General features: G+C 35.7%; 1 protein-coding gene across 1 annotated transcript; it reads right to left on the bottom strand.

Moving 5' to 3' along the window:
• Positions 1-14888: 14888 nt before the first annotated feature.
• Positions 14889-17354, bottom strand: LOC113344173 (terpene synthase 10-like). The gene is made up of 7 exons (XM_026588190.1): positions 17072-17354; positions 16717-16984; positions 16206-16590; positions 15878-16096; positions 15661-15799; positions 15314-15562; positions 14889-15210 (listed from the first exon to the last, which is right to left on the bottom strand). The coding sequence occupies exons 1-7, from the start codon at positions 17306-17308 to the stop codon at positions 14890-14892; spliced, it is 1818 nt and encodes a 605-aa protein (XP_026443975.1). The 5' UTR covers positions 17309-17354; the 3' UTR covers position 14889.
• Positions 17355-20357: the final 3003 nt, after the last annotated feature.

Below are 20357 nucleotides of genomic sequence, written 5' to 3'. Positions count from 1 at the left end.
TAATGAAATTTCAAATACGGATGAATCAAAGAGAGAAACGTGTTATAAGTTTCTTTCTTCCTCTTACAATTAGACCAAAAACAAAATCAAAATTGGATCAATGAATCATAATCATCTACAATACTTGGTGAAATTGAAACTTAAAACTTAGCGATTTGAAGATATGAGATGATTTTTGATAGTAAAATATTTTAACTTCGATTCCACAATCGTTCATCACCATGATTGAGCTTCCAGATCTGAAAAAAGAAAAGAAAATCACCCGTGTCTTGTTTCTGTCGATAAAAGATGAGTTCGATGTTTCAAAATCTGTTCGCTGATAAACAACTTGGTTTAAAGGGTTAAGGGATATTTTAGGTAAAAGACATTTTTTTTTAAATTTTTTTGGGCTAAATATCCAAAATGGATAATTAAACAATAATTTTCAGATTTTCTGTTATTTTTTCTTTCCATTTTCTTTACATTTTGGATCTAAGAATTAAACTATTTTTTGTGAAAGTAGTGAGTTGCAGTATTCCTAAAATTTTGAAACTAACTTAATTGTCTATTTTTATTAGTATAAATGGCTAGGTTTGAGGGTTTATTTTGAAATTTTGAAAAACATATATACTATGAGCCTAGGGCAGTAATGTTTGGAACGAGTCACTTAGAATTTGGGAGTCAGTTTATTTTGTACCAGCAAATTGCCACGCTTTTTAGGGAGCTGTAGAAGCTGACACAATCTTTCAGTTTACCAACAATATATCATCATTCAATTTCACCACCGCACTAACATTGGCACAACGGGAAAATAATCCAGAAAACAACAATTTATAAATATCATTTTTTATCCTTGTTTAAATTTTAAAGAAAAAATAAAATCCTTATGCAAACCAAAACAGAATTCCAAGACACTACACAAATAATGTATGCAAACCAAATTAACCTTCACAAAGCTCATATAGCACCAAACACGTCCCATGCATAAGTATTAGGTGAAAATATAGAATACAAATTTTTGGGCATGACAAGTACATCACTGGACATGCATGCCATTCTCTTGTGGCTAAGTTTCCTTAGAGCAATTCTTATGAAATGAACAAACCTGGAGTTTATTCATTTTGCTCCCACTATGGAATGAACAAACATGAAAAATGGATGTTCAAACCATTAGATTTGTTGGTTTGAACATCGAGTCGGTAGAATCAGCGCGTGTCTGTGGAAATGATGAGCGTCATGTCTAGCAACGCTAGCGTCAGTAAGGAAAACGCCAGCGTTTGAATTTTGAACGCGCGTTAGCAAGTATAGCACCCGCGTGCTTATTAAAAACGCCAGCGTCAGACCCACAAATGCCAACTGCTCCACCTGAACAGCTGAAAACTCCTGTGATCCAACGGCTACAATTTCTTGAATTCTATGAATACTCTTCATTTCAACTCCAAATTCACACATTCTACACATTCTTCACTCTCAAAACATTATACGGAAGTATTGTTGATGGTTCATCGTAGCAATTCTGGATTATCCAACGAAGAATTCGAAACCATCGCTCAGACCAAGTTTACCGAAGAAAGCGGGAGAGAGTTTAGGCATTTTGAATGCTATGAACTTTACAGAGAGAATGTCGCTGGATTTGATGTAGTTTGATGGTTTTGTTGTGGTTTATTAAAATGTAGTTTGATGTTATTTGCAAGTTTAATAAATTGTAATAAATTTCACTTAATCTGAAGTGGAAATCTATTTTAAAATATAAACATTTTCATTCATTGATATTACTGCCAATTCTTTTACAAGATATAAACTTATTAGACAATAATAAAAGGTTCAATAAAAATCAAGTACAAGTTTTAGCCTCCTGTTTATCTTCATTTGACGTATTTTCCATTCAACGCGCCCTTTGGCAGTTTCACCTTTGTTTTTGAATTTTTTGTTGTTAACTTTCAAAACTGGAGCTCTTCTTTGCCTTTTAGCGGAACATTTTCTTGGAGCAACTTCAAAAACTTGCACTTCCCTCTTACAATTTTCAATCTTTTTAAAACTCCCAAATATCTTACAAACAGTAGCTTCAAGTTTTGCGTCGCAAAAAAGTGTGATCGTCTTTTCAGCCATTGAGAATTAGATTTTAGAAGAGAAAATTCAAGAGAAGTGAATTTTGGTGTGAGTGAATTGTTTGAATTCGACGGTAATTTATAAAGGTAAAAAGTGAATTTTGAATTTTAAAAAAAAACCTTTAGCAATTTTTCTACAAACGCCGGCGTCATATGTTAGGACGCCCCGTCGAAGCTTCGGACGCCGGCGCTTTTATCGCAGACTCCAGCATTTTTCCCTCGGACACGCGGTTAGTTATCTAACGCCCAGTGCTTTACCATAGTGAAAAAATCAGTTTGACCATCTACCTGGCTCAACAAAATTTTGCATGTGACCGTTTCCATAGGAATTTCCCTTATGTTTGACATCCACACATTTGACAAGTTGCAGTATTTCTTAGTACACTATTTATATAATATCTTTTGATTTCCTCGTATATAATTTCTACTTGGAGGAGCAGTTTCGTGTTTGGTGTTCACTCTGGTCAGTCATTCGTTCTTCTTAGAGTGAATTTCTTTTATCTGAAAGCTGGTTGAACGCAAAAACATTCTCACACTCACACATTCCAACTTGAGTTTTCTTGTAAGCAGTTATAGGATTTTATATAATGGAATAATGTGAACAAGCAAAGACAACATCCTTGGCAGTCCAAAAAGAAAGACCATAAAATTTCGGCCTTGACAGGGTTTTTAGCTAGAGTCCATCATCCACAGCATGCATGCATGCCACTCGTTTGTATCAAAGTTTCCTTGTGTGTTGCTGTCCATCCACACATTTTAAGCATTTGTTCAACTTTGAAGAAGAGAGCCTAGTACGAGATAACCTTCCAAAATAACTGCGTATGTAGAGGACAGATTATTATCAAGTCACGTCACTAACTGTACCATTAATGTTTGGAATCATATACGTAGAAAAGAACATTCGTGGTATCAAGTTGTCCACAATCTTCTCTGATGTTTTCCTCATTACGACTTTGAGTTGAGAGCTATTTTTGGACGAAAGGTGTTGACCGGGCCGGTGGAGTATCAAACTGACGTGTTTTCTTGGGATTTAGCAAAATCGGTCCGGCCGTCCAATCTAATTTGTCCCGTTTGGATTGGGGATTTCTTTTTGAAAGTCTTTGAGAAGCTAGACGCCAGGGCTATAGTGCATTTAGAACTTGGCTATCAGTTAATTTGTTTGTGACAAAGTCGGACCCAGATTATATCGGTTTTAAGGTGACTTTAAAAACTTGATTTTGTCGTGGAATTGAACTTGTTTAATTAGAACTTTAGGTTTGGAGTTTATTTTGTATTAAATCAGTAGACATTACGAGAATAGTATTTATAATTTAAGAATAATTGCTCGAACTCCCATAAATAAAACACAAAATTGGTTAAAAAGATCAAAATCAATAATTCCTGGGTGAAAAGGACATTTAGATTTTGATACTGTTTAAATGGACAAAAATGTAAAAATAGTCAGGATGTAAACAGTTTCATCCTACCCATTTTTAAATGTTTTTTCTTATTTTTAATTTACATCAGGATGCATCCAGTTTCATCCTTGTTATTTTTTAAGTTTAAGTCGAGATGAATCCAGTTTCATCCTTGCTATTTTTTTTTGTGTACATTTCACCCATAATAATTTTCACTCGTAAATTTGAACCATGTTTTAAAAATATTATTATCAAGTCACGTCACTGACTGTACGCATGTTTGGAATCATATACTTCGAAATGAATATCCAGTTGTTTGTTTTAGTCCCACAATCTTCTCCGACCTTTTCCTCACTAAGAGTGAGTAGAGAGCTATTTTTGGACGAAACGAGTTGGCCGGTGGAGTACAAAATTGACGTGTTTTCTTGGGATTCAACGAAATCGGCCCGCCCGTCCAATCTAATTTGTCCCGTTTGGATTGGGGATTTCTTTTTAAAAGTCTTTGAAAAGAAGGACACCACGGGCAATTGTACATTTAGAACTTGGATATCAGTTAATTTGTTTGTGACAAAGTCGGGCCCAAATTATATCGGCCTTAAGGTGACTTTTAAAACTTGATTTAGTCGTGGAATTGAACTTGTTTAATTAGACCTTTAGGTTTGAGGTTTATTTTATATTTTTCTACTACGATAAAGTTAAAGTTGCTCGGGATCCCATAAAAAAGAATGTTTTTTTGGGCACTACTCAAAAATGGAGGGGGACTACTCTTTATTTTTTGGGTGGATATTTAAAGTAATTTTGAGTCATCCCTTATCTATTTTTTTAATACCAAACTTACCCTTGGTAATAAAATTAGTTAGTGTATTGATTAGTGAGTTAATTAATGATTAGCGAGATTAAATTAATAATTTGATTTTTTTCAAAAGAAGAATTATTGAGAGGGAGAAGAAGAAGATGAAGATGATAATGAAGATGAGGGTTTTGGAAGAAAAAAAGTTAAATCTTTTTCTTTAAGAGCCACAACAAGAGTATGATGTTTTCGGTACTCACGGATACTTCAAATTTAGTTAATGGTGCTTGATTTAGCCAAAACATTCCTAAAAATAAACAATTTACAAATTGATTTCGGTTTGGTTAACAAAGTTCGGCTACGACATTTGAAGAACAGGTAGCCGAACTCATCTGCAAGTGTAGTTCGGCTAATGTTTCTAAAAACACGGGTAGCCTGAACTCAGCTTTAATGGAGTTTTTTCTTTCAGAGAAAAGTTCGTTTAGGAGAAAAAAATTGCGACGGCTGGGAAAATAAAATGAAAAAATTTGTGACGTAACTGAACTCAATATATAGGTTTTCAACAAAAATTCGGTTAGGAGAAAAAAATTGCGACGCAACCGAACTAAAAGTTCATTTAGGAAAAATAAATTGCGACGTAACCGAACTTTTCTCTGAAAGAAAACCTCCATTAAAGTTGAGTTCAGCTAGTTCGACAAAGTTTTTCAGATAATTCCTACCCAAACTTCTCGCTGCAACTTCCATTTTCAACTCATTTTGATGATTACTTCTCATTTTTTTCAACCAAAAACAAATGATAATTAATGGGTTTGTTACAATTTTGATTTTGATTTTGTTTTGCTAATGATTTAAATTAAGTAATTTATAGAGGTGGCTGTGGTGGTGGTTTGAGGTGGTCGGTGGTGACGGTAGGAGGTGGTTATATATATATAGGTGGTGATGGGAGGAGGTGGTTAAATATATATAGGTTAATGGTAGGTTAGTCATTTCAACACTTTAAAAAACCCCTTATAATTATAGGATAGATACTTTATCACTTAGTAGTCCTCCATCATTTTTGAGTAGTGCCCAAAAAATCGTTCTAAAAAAAACACTCTCAAAGCTGACCACACAAAAAATCAAAAGTTGCACAGTATATCGGCTGTGCTAGACACACCGTGATTTTCTCACGGTGAAATCACCGAGTGAGAGAATCCCCTGTGACCCACCAGGAGAAAAAGGTGGGGATGGTTTTTTATCTGCTGTGGGTTCCACGATTTCTGTGTCACACGGTGATTTCACCGTGAAAAAATCACAGGGTGTCTATACTTATTCATGGTATATACCTCAGGGACTATCATGCAGTCCTATTATCGTGCGTATAATTGGTTATGAGAGAGTTTTTACCTGCTTTTTGGGGTCCATTTAACATTTTTATCTAAGAACTAAACCATTTTATGTTGCAGTATTCCTGACATTTTGAAACTAACCTAATTGTTCATTTTAATTAGTATAGGTTTGCCGGTTCATTTTGAAGATTTTGAAAAGTACATACCATGATCCTAGGGCAATAGTATTTAGAATGAGTTGTCTAGAATTTGGCAGTTGGTTTATTTTGTACACCAAATAGCCCGGCTTTTTCGGGAGCATTGTGGATCAGAGTTGCATTGTGGACAGATGTTGGTACCGGTGAGGTGGAGATGATTTAGAATGGTGAAGGTCGGAAGGCCTTCGTTGATTACTTTCCACAAGAAAAGCTGTAGTTTTGGAGGACATGGGAGTGTCCATAGAAACTTAGTTGGTGGAAAAGGGTTTAGGTTGGAATGATCCGATAAGCTGTTTAAGCAGTGATATCCAGATGATGTGGTGTATTTTCCAGATTTGGTGAAAGGACATATGATTTCGTCAGAGGAGTTGGTTTGGGGTAGGTGGATATTCACGATCCGTTGGGTTATATGGGGTGGAAGGAGGTTTAGTTTATCATGATTCCAAGTGTGAGTGAAAGGATCAATGAGATCAGCGACTTTCTGGATTTGGTAACAGCTCGCTGGGTCCAAGGAATTAGCGAATTCAGGGATCCAGTTTTCTTGAATAGGGGTTGTTAAGCCATCTCCGATTTTGTAGAAAAGATGTTGTTTGATTGTGGGAATGAGGGATGCTAGTTGCCTCCATTGGGGACTGATTGAAGATGGGGTTGTTGGAGTTCCTGAAAAGAGAGGTTGCTGCTTCAGATATTTTTCGTTGCAAAGGCTAGCATATATTGAATCTGGTTTCTCATGGATGCTCCAGACCCGTTTCATGATTAACGCCTTATTATGATCTCTACTTCTTTGAATTCCTAGCCCACCTTCTGTTATGAGCTTAGTTAGCTTATCATAACCCAGTGGATGAAGCTTTTTGACTGAGGGGTCATGTCCCCAAAAAAAGTTTCGGGTGGTGCGATCTATTTTCTTATTCACATTGTAGGTAAAAGTTGTGCTTCCATGATGTGGTTTGATGTAGGGGTTAGGGAAGATTTTATGAGAGTTAATCTTCCCGAAGGTGTTAGGCATTTCGTCATCCATCCTTTTGCCTTGCGCGTCAATCGATTTAGTAGAGGTTCAAAAATGTGGCAAGTGCATCTTCCATGTTTGAATTGGATTCCTAAGTAGATCGGGGATATTGAGGTTGTTGGCATATTAAAAGCTTGATGAAGGTCGAATAATTGGTGTTGGTGAACTTTGGATGATGGATGATGGTTGATTTCGAATAATTAATGTGCTGACCTGCTGATATGTTGTATGTTTGGAGAAGTTGTTTAAGTTGATTCGTTCTCATTCATTATGATAAAAGGGTATGAAGTGAGGGTTGGAGGCTGAATCAATCTTCAATTTAACTAAGTTAGGCTCTTGTGTTTAAGAACAAGGGTGTGAAGTGAGGGTTGTCATTCAGTATGATAAAAGAAAAAAGAAAGGAAAAAAATTCCTAATTAGATGCTTCTATAGAGTGACAATACTCATTCATTTATCAAAAGTCATTTTTTTTGATCGATAAAGAATTTGATGCTAACGAATTTCGAACTCAGATCACTGATACCATCACCTAATGACTTTACCACTGTACTACAGTGGCACCTACATTCATCAAAAGTCATTAATATGTTCTTTCAATTTGAGCAGCTTAACATCTACCTCCAATGTCTCTTTTAGCTTTTTATTTGATTCAAAACTCTTTTTTTCTTCGGTTTTTAATTAATTGGGAACTGTTTTATGCAGGTCCCATAATAATTTAACTGCTAAAGTAATAATAAAAAATAGGCTAACGTTTTTTATAAGCACCAAGCACGTCCCATGCGTAATCTATATTATAGATTACAAATTTTTGGCCATGACAAGTACATCACTTGACATGTATGCCACTCTCATGTCGTTAAGTTTCCTCATGTTTGACATCCACACATTTGAAACGTTCGTCCATAAGATTAAAATTTGAAGAAGTCATTTTTTATCTTTCAAAATAGGAGAAGAGATTTGATTAAGAAATTGGAATCTATAAATAATCGTAAGAAGTCATCAATTTAGTGATATAACAAGTCATGTCACCTACTGTTGTGTTGTCATGTTCCATGTACTGATGGTGGTGTAGAGATGTTTTCGGAGGTGACTGGTTGGTATTATGTCATAGTGCACGATGTCTTCACATTTCCTTGTTTAGAAATCTAGAACCAGTCTATTTTAGTACCAGAGGAGGTGGACGCCATGGCAAAGCCAGAAATCTTGTTGTGCGAAATCAAAAGTCTTAGTAGCAGGGGCCTACGGGTTGCAATCATAGCATAAATGGACTTGGAAACCTAATTTGGTAGAAAATTTAGGTTTGAGAGCAAGCGGGGCTGGACCAGAGTGCAACTGGATACTATTAATGCTTCGAGCTGGTTCTGCCTCTGGGTGAACATATAAACCGAACGGTTTTTTGGGCACCATTTTTTTTTTTGGGACCATTGTTTCTTTTTGGGAAAGATATTTGAAGTAAAACTAAGTCAGACATTATCCATATATTTATCTTAATATCAAAATTATCTGTTTCAATTAAGTTAATGTAATGATTAGTTGAATCATTAGTTAACATAATTAATGATCAGTGTAAGATTAAATCAAAAAGAAAATTAAATTAAATCAATACTGTATATAGGTTTTTAGAGAAAAGTTTGGTTAGGAGAAAAAAATTACGACGTAACTAAACCTTAGTTCGATTAGAAAAAAAAAATTGCGACGTTACCAAACCTTAGTTCTGTTAGGAAAACAAATATTGCGACGTTACCAAACCTTAGTTCCCTAAGGAAAAAAATTGCGACGTAACCAAATCCTAGTTCGGTTAGGAAATTTTTTTTCCGACGTTACCAAACCTTAGTTCGGTTAGGAATTTTTTTTTGCGACGTAGCCAAAATTTTCTCTAAAAGAAAAAATTCCATTAAAACTAAGTTCGGCTACCTGCGCTTTCATGAACATTAACCGAACTATTGTATACAGAAAAAGTTCGGTTAGGAAATTTTCTTTTGCGAAACAGCCGAACTGTTCTTCATATTCTTCATTTCCAGCAAGTTCGGCTAGTTTGACAAAGTTTTTCCATAAAATTCCTAACCGAACTTACTACTGTAACTTCCATTTTCAAACTATTTTGATGAATACTACTCAAAATTTTCAATCAAAAACGATAGAAGTAATGGGTTTGTGAGAAAATACTTATGGACGAGTTTGTTTACAAAAGATTAATAATCGACAGTAAAAACTCAATGAATCGACGACGATGAACATTTGATGATTTTTATTAGATTTGTATATGATCATGTTTAGATGATCATAAATTGATAAAGAAGAGAAAAAGAAAAATTGTAGAATAGAAGAAGACGAAGAAGTGGTAGAGTTATAAATTAAAGGGAAAACTAGTCATCTCTCTATGTTTTAAGACACTCCTTATAGCTATAGGGAAGGTGGCCTAATCAAATGATGATCCCAAGAAAAATAGTGGTGCCCAAAAAATCGTTCTGCAAAAGAGCCTCGTTATTTTAATAATTTATACAATATTAATCCAGCCGTCAAAATCGCATGACCGGGCCTGGTGCCTGTGGATGTACTAGTTGCAGTATTTCTTAGTACACTACTTTTATTACATCTATTGATTTCCTCGAATAGAATTTCTACTTGGAGGACCTGTTTCGTGTCTGGTCTTCACTCTGGTCAGTCAATTCATTCTTCTCGGAGTGAATTTGTTTTATCTGAAAGCTGGTTGAATGCAGAAACATTCTCACACTCACACATTCCACCTTGAGCTTACTTGTAATTAAGCAGTTATAGGATTGCTTATAAGGGGCATAATGTGAACATGCAAAGACAATATCCTTGGCAGTCCAAAAAGAAAGGCTACAAATTTTCGGCATTGACAGGGTCTTTATGGTCCATCATCCACATGCATGCATGCCACTCGTTTGTTTCAAAGTTTCCGTACGTGTCGTTGTCCATCCACACATTTTAAGAGCAAGTTTGAAGAAGAGTCATGATTTAGTATTAGCACGAAATAACTATTCCAATAACTGCGTATGTAGAGGACATATTATTATCAAGTCACGTCACTAACTGTACCAATGTGTGGAATCATATACTCCGTGGAGGTGACTGGTTGGCACGTATGTCTTAGTCCACAATCTTCTCTGATCTTTTCCTCATTAAGAATTTGAGTTGAGAGCTATTTTTGGACGAAAGGAGTTGCCCGGGCCGGTGGAGTACAAAACTGACGTGTTTTCTTGGGATTCAACGAAATCAGCCCGCCCGTCCAATCTAATTTGTCCCGTTTGGATTGAGGAATTCTTTTTGAAAGTCTTTGAAAAGCTGGATACATAGCTACACACCAGGGCAATAGTGCATTTAGAACTTGTGACAAAGTCGGGCCCGAATTATATTATATCGGTTTTAAGGTGACTTTTAGAACTTGATTTAGTCATTGAATTGAACTTGTTTAGTTAGACCTTTAGGTTTTGGGTTTACTTCGTACTAAATTAGTAGACCCTGCGACAATAATATTTATATTTATAACTTTTAAGAACAATTGCTCGAGATCTCATTAAAAGAGCTCTCTCAAAGCTACACAAAAAGCTAAAGTTGCATAGGATGAGGCCAGTTACCCAGGGACTATCAGGCAGTCCCATTATTGTGCATGTTATTGGTTATGTGAGCCAGAAATTCGATATAAGAGATTTTTTAGGGGGGCGAATTAAGAGATTTTTTTTAATTAGTCAAATTTTTAGGGGATCACTAAGAAATTAACCAAAAACAGGGGACGGGGGCCACCCATGAGCTCTGCATAGCTCCGTCCTTTTTACTTTTTTTTTAGGTCCATTTAACATTTTTATCTAAGAATTAAACCATTTTATACTGCAGTATTCCTAAAATTTTGAAACTGAGCCGATTGTTTATTTTAATTAGTACAGATTTGAGGGTTTATTTTGAAAATTTTGAAAAGTATACACCATGACCCTAGGGCAATTATTTTTAGAACGAGTAGTTTAGAGTTTGGGAGTCAGTTTTTTTGTACCACCAAATAGCCCCGTCCAGTTTAACTAGTTAATTTAGGATCAACTTGTACTTCAATGTTTATATGCTGCTTTTCCTATCTATATCATCAGGCAAGGAAGGTTCAACCCCAATAATTATGATATTCCAAAAAGCATGGCTGAAGACGATAAATTAAGAATCAAGCCTATCTCTTTTGTGTTAAGTAGTCTAAAAATTATTCATAGACTTCAAAATTTGGAAACTCTTAATTTAGCTATTTTATGTAAAAATAATGAAAGCAGGCTTAGCACAAGCAATGCTAACACTTTGTATGGTCCTTGGTTCCTTTTTCTAAGGTTTTTCTATAAAAAAAAAGAAGTTAATTTAGGCTCGTGTTTAAGAGTTTCTTTTCTTTTGCACACCCTAAAGAGAGTTCCGAGACACTACTAATAATGTATACAAACCAAATTAACCTTCACAAATCTCATATAAGCAGCAAGCACGTCTCATGCATATGTATTAGGTGAAAATATAGAATACAAATTTTTGGCCATGACAAGTACATCAGTGTACATGCATGCCATTCGTTGAAACGTTTGTCAATATTAAAATTTGAAGAAGAGTCATTTTTTATCTTTCAAAATAGGAGAAGAGATTTCATTAAGAAATTGGAATCAATAGATAATTGTAAGAAGAGTCATCAATTTAGTACTATAACAAGTCATGTCACCTACCGTTGTGTTGTCATGTACCATTTACGTACGTTGGAATTTAGGAAAGAACCAGCAGTACTGACGGTGGGGTACAGATGTTTTCGGAGGTGACTGGTTGGTATCATGTCTTACTGCACAATGCCTTCACATCGCTTTGTTTAGAAATCTATAACCAGTCTATTTTAGTACCAGAGGAGGTTAAGGCCATGGCAAAGCCAGAAATCTTGTTATGGGGAATCAAAAGTTTTTGTAGGGGCCTAGCTAGGGGTTGCAATCAAGCATAAATTGATTTGGAAACCTAGTTTGCTAAAAAATTCAGGTTCAAGAGCAAGCTGGGCCGGACCGCCGGTGCAACTGGATACTGATCTTCACTCTGGTAGGTCAGTCATTCTTCCTAGAGTGAATTTGAAAGCTGGTTGAATGCAAAAAGATTCTCACACTCACAACATGCCATTATGCCAACTTGGGCATACTTGTAAACAGTTGTAGGATTTTGGAACTAGTAAGAAACTTTATTTTGAAACTAGTAAGATTTTTTTTTAATATTTCTGTTACACCATTAATAAGAATTCCTTCAGCAAACCACATAGTAAGGTATTGGAATATATAATTGTTGAAGCTTAACTGGAAATGAAAGAGCACAAATTTGAGAAACAATAGTTTGGTCTTCAATGAGTGATTATTGGAGTATTAATTTTCGCGTAATAAAGTAGAGTCTATTTGTGGAAATCTTACGTCAGTTATCCACATGAAATAAAGAAAATAATGGATGAAGAACCTCATGATTTTGCTACAGAAGATTTCACCAAAAACATATCTTAATTTTAATAATTAAAGAGACTCCACTTGCGTCCTTGACTTGACGAAAAGATACAGAGTGTTTGTTGGTTGCATACACTGCTGGCAGCAACGGAGGCAGAGGAGGCTAAGGGTGTTGTAGCCCACCCAAAAACCTGTCAAAACTCGTTTTACTATGCTCTCTGCACATAAACTTCTACTTCGACTTTGATACTTGTACTTGGGTTTTAGTAGAGGCACAGACTGAGGGAGAGAAGAAACACAGAGGTGAAGAAGGATGGAAATCGATTAGAATACACTATGTGTTGATCATGTTTTTTTCACCCATAGTTTGTGTAAAATTTATCTAACACTAGCAAATTCGCACACGCGATGCGCCTGCCGCTACATTCCAAGACATGTAAAATGTAACCACAACGATGCATTCACTTCTTCCAAACTGTATTGAGATTAAGATTCTCATTTAATAATAGTTCAACCAAGGGTATCCATTTACACACAAAAAAAACAAACAAACAATTGTATGCATTTTCTTTAAATGACACTGCCACAGGCAGGTGCAATGACACAAAATCAGAAAAAGAAGAGAGCTAATTTAACTGTCTTCACTTGTTTCAGAACTACCGTGCAATAACTTGTCAACTCAAAATAACCATATAAATAATTAATTCAAGGGCTTCCACAGAGATTGGACCGTTGACTGCCATCCATTTTGGTATCAATCACTATCAAAGTCGAGCTTGCTCAATGATTTTAGGGCTCTAAAGATTCTCCATTAAATGACAATGAAATGTAAGTTAGCAAATAGATGAACTGATAAATGCTAGAATAATAACATGATAATCAAATGATGAGCATCGTAGTATTAAATTTGTTTACTGAATTTGACTCATCTGTAGTACGTCTTTTCTTTCTATTTTTACAATGTTTTACTCAGTCTCTAAATCATTTGAACTCTCAGATTTTCTTAAACAAAGTATTAACATCAAAAATTAATTTTCAGATGAATACCATACACACAAAAAGCAAATCCATTAAACATAAGTTTTAAGTTCAGGCAGTTGGGACCAATCCACTCCTGATGAGAACTTCAAACATTAGCGTCAGAAACAGAAGTGTATAAGTATGTTAATCATAAATCGCAAAGTTACTAAGTGAGATGAAACGGATCCCTGCTACAAAACAGAAAGACAACTCAATCGAAGATGACAACAATTCTTACTAATGGATGCCTTTTTGCTATATAGATCAATTAATGATGTTTCAAGCACATTATACTGCTCACTTACGAATTTTGATTTATAATTGAGCTTAAAAGTGTCTCTTCTATCGGGAAAACTTACACTTCTATAATATATGCACTGCTTAATTACTTACTGCGTGTAAACAATTTATCATTGAAATTAAACTTTAAACGTGTTTCTTCTTTCAGGAATATTAGCTAACTTTAGAATTGTCCTCGATTCTTCAGACTGGCCAAAATCTCATGAGATTCAACTGAATAATCAAGAACAGGAATGGGTTCGTTCAGATTCAGTGGCATCCGAGTAAACAAAAACACAAAGGGTTTCTATTGCTTTCAGTCGCAGCTGATCAAACAAAGAAAACACGGAGGGGCAAGAGGATCTATTCATGTCGGTCCGTTGAAAAGACCCCTTTTCTTTATTATAGTAAGATAACTTAGCGCACCTTCCTATAACGTGTTGTACAACTGACTACTCTTTTGTATAAGCATCCCAACAAATATATGCATCAAAGGTATGATATATATATAGAAATAGAGAGCACTGGACTGAACTAAGCATCCTGTGATCACATTCACGCTATTCATTCTTCTAAGGTTAATCCGTCCCTCAGTGGATATAAGTATGAGCGAACTTTTGTTTAAAGTATGGTGCTGGAAGCTCATGACCTCCGGAAAAGGAAAGATAGAAAATTTGAACCAATTCTCCGAAGAAGAAGAAGAAGATTTTTAGTTCTTATAATAAAATCTGGTTTGAATTAATTTTCCGGTCAACTGAACAATTAGAAAAATCTGCAACCTCAACTTGGGGAAGATATTTTGGATGAGTATGGTCCTTAGTCTACCCTTCTTCTCAGGTATCTTTGTGTGGTTGCATATAATAATTAGGTACTATTCCATCACATCTCAATGTGTTGCCCAAAATAAACTCATGGCCCACTGCAGAGAACTCATGGTATTTCGAAGGATAAAGTTATATTAAGAAAATGTTGGACAAGCCAACAGAAACAGAGGCTATGAGAATACAAGCGCATTTGCACAAATTTAATCATTTTTCGGTAAATTTTCTTTTTTTTATTTAAGCAAGGATCGGAGACAAAACATTTATTGATTATAGTAATAAAAAAAAAGGAGGGGGAGCAAGCACCTGACCTCCGGGAAAGAAAGAAAGATATTACGAGAAGTGAATGCTTATAAAGTAGTGGCCTTGATCGACACAAATCAATGGACTTATTCTTTTGTATCATAAATATATAATCAACCATCTGTCTGCAGAATTTCCCCAACAGTCCCTCTTTCTTTTTAAGTCTGGATTACAGATCACACGCAAGAAAACAGCCTAGGATTGCACATAGGAATTAAGATGAGTCTTTATCGGTAGGACTGTCGATGTGAATTGGTTTCACAATCATAGACAAAACATGCTCTATGCTCTTTGAATGTTCTGCTCCAATTCCGTCTCCATGTTGATACATGAACAAAGTTGTTCTTGCAAAATTTAGAACTATGTTCACGAATGAACGATCAAACGGAGATGAAACAATTAGGTAGCGGTTTATCTCTTTAAACGTTTCAATAATTAAGATTTTTACGTGTTCACGAGCATCGTCTTCGGAGACGTTTGTTTCTTGCATATAGCAGTGTATGGATGACGCCACTTCACCTCTTTTTACCTCTGCCTGTATTCAGCATTAAGAAAAAGGCATGTCTAATAAGTTCCTACAAGAATTGTGCGAACAGTAATTTTTGATTTTATTTTTGTCAAATTTTTGAATGACATACCGAAGACGTTGCGAGATCATTTGAAAGTCGACACAGCAAACATGAATAATATATTAGAGGATGATTGTTTTCGAAGGCTTGTAATGCATCATCACTGATTCTTCGATTAGTCGTGAAATATGCAGCCATTAGAAAGACATATCCAACAGATGACACCGACCCATTATGCTGATATTCCATAAAAGTTGGGACATACTCATTATGGCACCATTTTGCTTCTGTCAACATTGCCTTCACCGAATTGGCCAACTAAATAAACGAAGAACAACGCCAATTATCCACAAATTCTCTAAAAAAGTTAGGCGATGGAAAAAAAAAAGAACAAAAACAACAATGTACACATATACCGATTTGGTTAAGTGCGGTAAGATGTCAAATTGTTGTTCACTGAGTATCTCGAAAGCCATTTCATTCACGGTGTTGAAGAGGGCTAAGAAACATATCTTCATGTAATATGGCAGGTTCTCCACGGCTTTGGAATCCCACCTTCAAATGAAAATTTGTAAATTAACGCCATAAGAGTTTCGGCTAAGGTAGTTGAAATTTGAGTATATAGGATTATACCTGTCAATAGCAACGGTAAATAGTTCTAGTTCTTCTAAAGATCCATGAGAATCATAGATGTCATCGATTACTAGAGCAAAGCTCATAATTTTGGTGACCCATTCTCTACAACGTCCTTGTCGTGGCTCCCAACAAGCCCCAATATTTGATAAGAAGCACTCAACCAATCGATCTCTTGCAAAATACAATTCCTTTGCAATCCCCATATCATTCCACCATCTGAACCAAAAATGAGATAATAGCACAATTAGTACAGTAAGACATCATTGCAACTAACGGACCGCAGTCCGCATATGCCCTTAAATGTACGTATAAAATAGACATGCACCTTAATACATGCATGAGTTCCATCTTGTGTTGAGCCTGAACCATGTTAAAATTTACTTTAGCCAATTCAAGAAGAGGAGGATTCATATCATTTTGAGACTCATATGCTTCAATGTAAAACCTAGTTTCCGATCTTGGAACCCTCCAGTGAAATGGTGTCTCTAAAGATTGACGAACTTGTTTATCAAGGTTAATGTTAATGTTTTTACTTTTGTTGCTTCCATTTTCCGATAGATATTTTCTTGTGAGGAGTATGGCTTCACTTAAGATGCTTTCCCCTTTCATAAGCAGATGTGCCGCTTCAAATAAACTCAGCATTCCCTTTATATCGTAAACAATAGTTTCCTTGAACCCACCTTCCGCGTGTCTGAATTCGTCAAAAACATCTACCACACGCAAGATAAACTTGTTATTAGCTAAAAGAAACGACAAAGCAAACCCACTATATAATTGAAAAACCATGAATTTAACAGGGGCAAACGCCCACACCTCATGGACTTAGCTGGCTCTACCTTGAGATTCATAAAAACCATACTGCCTAAAAAGCCTAAATCTGAGAGAAGTTGCATATAAGTTATCTTTCATCTTCTGTGCATCGTCACGGTCATGGTACATGTCCTCTAGGATTTTGAGAATCTCTTCCTCTATAAAGTAACTCATTCCGAGTCTTTGAATCGCATCGATCAACTCAAGCTTCTCCAGTGGTTTTACTGCATTCTTAAGCAAACCCTTCACTTGTTGTTTTATGTTCTTCACGGGTAATTCCGTATCTGTTTTGTGCTGCATATAAAAAAGTAGTAGTAATTAGTATAATCTTAGAAGATGAACCAGTTCATATAATGAACTACTCGAGTGGAAAATTAATACAATGATCGCCATGTAATTAGTCTTTGGTACTGATTCAACAAAATGGTTATCCCAAATTGCAGGTTGGTACTGAAAGTGCACGGAGTCTTCTGATTGTGCAAGGCGTTTGGTGCTAACAGGCAACCGGCTCGAGAATGGGGTGGAGGTGAAAGGGGACCGTAACGATGATGAAGAACAAGATGGGGAAGAAGAATTTAGGAGTGGATAGTGAATAATTTGAGACATTGCAGAGATCATATTATTAGTTGGTGCCAATGTTCAATGCAAATCTCTCAACTTTCTTTTTTTCTCTCTATCAATGTTATTAATGGGATGGTCCGGATGGATATATATATATATATATATGTATTTACTAACCGAGTCATTATTACATTTTACATGCACACGTTTTCATTTCATCTTGTCCAAAGATATTTTCATGATAGAACGTCACAGGACAAGTGTTTTAGGGAAACATGCAGCACGGAAGTGACGTACGTATAACTTATTGTTAAACGTCACACGACAAGTGTTTTCGGGGAACATGCAACATGGGAGTGATGTACGTATAACTTACTGTCAAAATTTTGGTGGGCTGCGAGTTTCCAACGCAAGTCACTGGTACCCTCCATCACCTAATAACTTTACCACTGTACTACGGTGACACAGTCAATTTTCTTATAGTGGTCGTCCATGCAGTTTAAAGGCTTGCCAAGAATTTTCTTATGGTGGTCGTCCACGCAGTTTTAACAAAAATTTTCTCATTTTGGTTGTCCACCCAGTTTAAACGCATGTCAAGAGTATTGAACTATGAAGAAGACATAACTCCCAAAATAATTGCTAGCCTACATTATTAAATACAGACAAAGGAATGAGAATGTCAATTCAAGTCCATGTCATACATACGTAGGCCGGAGGCAGTTGCATTTGTTATGGCGTACAATTCCTTATTCTATATCTTACCTGGATTTGGATTACCACCTTGTTAGTGTTTGGTCTTCTTTACACCATTTTCAGTTCAGTTGGTCATGATCGGTCATAATCAGTCATTTTAAGAGTGAGTTTCGTTTATTTCGGCCCGTTTGAATGTCAAAAGATTCTTATAACGCGTGATGAGAACTTAATTGTGATTTAACATGAGCTCAGCTGTTATGGCCTATGCGGATGCTAAATTGACGTCTATGGAATGGACATCGAAGCTTATGAGGGTTCTCGGAACGATATGTGGTGAACTCTTATTGATTCATCCTGTTACTCTAAAGCTGGAGGACCTAAGTGCTATTGAGCTTCAGAAACTCTAAAGGAATAAACTTTATCCCTAGAGCAGTGCAACTCCGTACAGATCACTGTGTTTATACGGTCATAATTTCAATTGTGGGTATTTCAAATCTGTTTGATTATGGATTGATCACTACACCTTCAGGAAATTCAAATTCCAATCAGCATGTTCAAGATTTGCGCAATTCAAGGAAATATCAACGGAGTCATTCAAGTTCTTTGACTCAATGTTATTCCGCGTAAGCCAATTCACCACGCTAAGAAAAAACAGAGGAATCGTAGGAAGGTGAAGAAAATCCAAAAACAGAATCTATCTCGGAAGGTTAAGCTACTTACCAATCAAAACACTTCTCATAATACTGTTACCACTTCTGAAACTTCACCTATGGATATTGAGGAGCCAATTTCAGTCTCTATCCCAAAGCCAGCCTTTACTATACATATTGAGTCTGAACCTGATCTTGATGTCACTCAAACCAATCTTAACAATTCGTCCCAAAACCTCCAGTTTATCATCAATCATCTTCAAGTTCAAATTCCAGCCTCCACATCCCCTTAGTTGAACCTGCACGGTCTTCTAAAACACCAAACTCTTCCACCGATATTACTTACACCTGTTCCAATCCTTTCTAAACTCCAAAATTTTCCATCCCGCCGTTTTGTACCTTATGATGATCATTCTCAATAATATGTCGTATCATTCAGTTTTCTTAGAGGGTAAAAGCGCAAAGGTGGGTAAGCAGCAAATGCGAAAGATGACAAATATTATTGCGAATTCACTTGAATGAACTAAACGTTATACATACTATAGTTTTCAGTTAAGGTATACCCGAGGAAAATAAAAATGGAAGAAATAAATTATGAAGTGTTTCTACAGATGTTTTTAAAACTAAAATGAGCAAAGGTAAGAAGGTTCAAAATGATCGAATGATGTGTAGTCTATCAGGGTTCGAGATAGCTGATAGGATTTCTCTGTTCCCATTGCTTCAAGGGTTCATTAATTAAACAATGTTTACAATGTGAGAGCAGTAAAAACAGCAAACCAAAATATTTTTTTCTTTGTAACTTTAGATTTCTTAGCAATTTGTAATTCATCGTCTTTCTAATCACTAACATATTACATCTTCCCCCTTAAAGGCGTTGATAAATAAAACTCCCACATTAAACGGTGATGAAACCCTCACTTCTTATTGGACTAGAAAGGCCTTTTCTAATGTACAAGCTATGGTGAGGACACTTGGCATAACTCTATTGGTAGTAATAATTAAAATTTTGCTACACTTTGTTTACATAAGCTACTTAACTGTTAGTTAGTTACGGTGTTGACAAAAAAGTAGGTAGACAATGCTTACGTTAAAATTTAAACCTGAATTATTTATTTACACCGTGTTTACACCAATACTTAACTGCACTTTAATTTGGATGGACAAAACTTACGTCCAAATTTTTAAATAAATAAAAAATAAAATAAAATAAAATAAAACGTGAAACTCTTTGTTTCACACGTAATTCAGGAATTCTGTTAAAAAAGGAAATGGGTGATTCATCGAAAGAAAAGGAAATCGCTTATTAAGCAAATCTGAAGTTCGTGTTAAAGAAGGAAATCCGTAATCTTCCCCCTTCAGAAAACAGTTTAAATCAAAGAGTTCCAGAAACATTGAATCAAGCGACGACTACAAGTATTTGAATGGGAAACGATATTTTTATAGTTGAGAGTTTCTTTCATTGCCAGTTAATAAGTAGACAGGTTGATTATCCTATGGTAGAATTAGTCGCCCATGGTAGAAGCACATTACAATTATTCTTCGTGATTAATGAAATCCGAAAACCAGGGAGTCTTGGAAACTTGGGGGGGTCTGGTTAAAGATATCGGTAATACCCATTGCTCAAGATAAAAAGGGCGTATGGTGACTAATTTCAGGTACTGTTTGTGTTTAATCTATGTGTTTCAAAAACAAGACTAATTTAGGGTTTTTCTTTTAGGTTCTTCCATTTGGTTTAATTCTAAAACTATTAATAAAATATAAAA

Source organism: Papaver somniferum, unplaced genomic scaffold (genome assembly GCF_003573695.1).
Source record: "Papaver somniferum cultivar HN1 unplaced genomic scaffold, ASM357369v1 unplaced-scaffold_75, whole genome shotgun sequence".
In the NCBI taxonomy this organism is placed as follows: domain Eukaryota; kingdom Viridiplantae; phylum Streptophyta; class Magnoliopsida; order Ranunculales; family Papaveraceae; genus Papaver; species Papaver somniferum.
The sequence above is the reverse complement of the archived record's forward strand: the minus strand, read 5'-3'. Positions and strand labels throughout refer to the sequence as shown.